The sequence below is a fragment of the Penaeus japonicus genome, unplaced genomic scaffold (genome assembly GCF_977035675.1).
Source record: "Penaeus japonicus unplaced genomic scaffold, GWHDUDI00000001_assembly GWHDUDI00000023, whole genome shotgun sequence".
Classification (NCBI taxonomy): Eukaryota; Metazoa; Arthropoda; class Malacostraca; order Decapoda; family Penaeidae; genus Penaeus; species Penaeus japonicus.
The window spans coordinates 25,665,121-25,667,420 of record NW_028234425.1 but is presented as its reverse complement, the minus strand read 5'-3'; the positions used below and the strand labels follow the sequence as shown (position 1 = coordinate 25,667,420).

Below are 2,300 nucleotides of genomic sequence, written 5' to 3'. Positions count from 1 at the left end.
CATACCCATTAAAGTCTTATGGGATTCTGGCTTAAATATAACACTGATCACACACAGAATGGCACGGAAATTAGGTAGTCAAGGAATTCCTGTATCGAGTACCATGACAAAGGTCGGAAATGTGGCAGAGGAATTTAGTAGTAAGGAATACAGAGTTGAGTTAGTTGATAAATGGTGTAAGAAGCATAATATTGTTGCTACAGGCATAGATGAGATTGCTAGCCCAGTTTCAAAAATTGATATCTCGGAACTGTCACATATGTTTTCAAGTGTGGACTGGAAGAATTTCAAAGGACCCTTTGGGGATTTAGATATGTTCATTGGAACGGACTACAACATTCTCCTTCCACAACCTATTGCTAGAGCGGATAGATTAGAATTAACAGAGAATGTTTTTGGATTTAGTATTAGAGGGTGCTTGCCAGCAGAAAATGGAAGCAAATTTCTGGGCACAAAGGCTGAAATCAATAATGTCAAATTTATTCTAAATCTTGGTGTTACTGATATGAAAAGGGATGATTTAAAGGGAAAACTGGATTATTTTTTTCTGTGGAAAATGCAGGTATGACCTGTGCTCCCCAGTGTGCTCGTTGCTTGTGCAGAAAATGTCCTGTCTCAGAGGAGCTTACACTAAAGGAAGAGCGTGAGCTAGCCTTGATGGAGAAGGGGCTTTTGTATGATGAGGACAACAAGCAATGGATTGCCTCCTATCCTTGGATTAAAAGACCTTGCATGTTACCTAATAATTATGCTGTACCACTAGGACGGTTGAAGTCGACAGAAAAACGACTCCTTTTAGATCTAAAACATGCAGAAGCCTACCAAAAGGAATTTGAAGATATGAAATTAAGAGGTGTTGCACGGAAGTTGGATAAAACAGAGATTGATGCATATGAAGGACCAGTGCATTACATTGCGCATCATGCTGTACTAAAACCAGATTCTGTATCTATACCAGTACGTATAGTTTTTGACTCATCTACTCAATATATGGGTCACAGACTCAATGACTATTGGGCAAAGGGACCCAACATTTTGAACAGTCTCATAGGTATTTTATTAAGGTTCCGCGAGAATTATATAGGGATTGCCGGAGATATATCTAAGATGTATCATTCGGTTAAGCTTCAAGCTGAAGAAGAGCATGTTCACAGATTCCTATGGAGGGATATGGACTTAACCAGACAACCAGATCAGTACATGCTGACAAGAGTGACTTTTGGCGATAGGCCAAGTGGTGCCATAGCCACCCTAGCCTTACGCTATACTGCAGAGATGCAAAAGGAATTCTACCCCTCTGTGGCTCAAGTTATTAGTAATGACACATACATGTATGATATACTTACGTCAGTGAGAGATTTGGAATCAGCAAAAATATTGACCCAAGATATTGAGAAAGTATTGCCAGAAGGTGGGTTAGAATAAAACATTGTATAATGAGTGGTGATCATGGTAGGGCAATGAACATAAATTTGTCAGAAGGAACAATACATAAAATCCTGGGCATGCAATGGTGTACTATGAAGGATGAATTTTCCATTAAGGTAAAGATTAACTTTTCCAAAAGAGTAAAAAGGATACATACTGGACCAGATTTGAATGTAAATGAATTTGATGAATTCTTTCCGACAGTATTAACCAGGAGGATGGTTTTGAGCCAGATTGCATCAATTTATGATCCTTTAGGACTTATTACGCCCTATGTATTAAAGGCAAAAATTCTTATGAGAGATCTTATTACTACAAATGAAGATGCAGAGGGGAACAAAACGATCAAATGGGATGAGCCAATGAGTGAAGCTATGCAAAAGGAGTGGAAGGCATTTTTTATTGAGCTTTATGGCATTCAGAATTTAACATTTCCGCGATGCATCAAGCCATTAAATGTAGATGGATGTCCAATATTAATTTTGTTTTCAGACGCATCCAAATTTGCATATGGATGTTATGCTTATATACGATGGGTGTTAAATTCAGGAGAAGTAGTTGTGAGGTTGGTAGCCGCTAAAAACCGTATTGCTCCCAACCGACAGATAACAATTCCCAGATTGGAACTTTGTGAAGCTGTACTGGCATTTAGGTTGAGACATACTCTGATTAAAGAATTAAAATTGGGATTCCAGATCATTCATATTGTTGATTCGACTATTGTAAGGGCCCAAATCCAAAAGGAATGGTGGTGGGTAGACTCCACACACAATGTAGCTGATCTTGTAACCAAACCACATGAACCATGTGAACTGCACAGTAAGAGTTTTTGGCAAAACGGCCCTGAGTTTTTCAGTCAACCTCGCGAATTA

The 2,300-nt window shown here is 38.7% G+C and overlaps 1 protein-coding gene across 1 annotated transcript in view; it reads left to right on the top strand.

Annotated features, from left to right (window-relative positions):
• The first annotated feature begins 564 nt into the window (after positions 1-564).
• LOC147469202 (uncharacterized) overlaps positions 565-2,300 on the top strand; it is a 3,182-nt gene continuing 1,446 nt past the window's right edge. The window contains exons 1-3 of the mRNA XM_086550502.1: positions 565-1,411; positions 1,633-1,794; positions 1,921-2,066. Of these exons, the coding sequence (XP_086406628.1) occupies positions 565-1,411; positions 1,633-1,794; positions 1,921-2,066 (1,155 nt within the window). The remainder of the gene's footprint in view (positions 1,412-1,632; positions 1,795-1,920; positions 2,067-2,300) is intronic.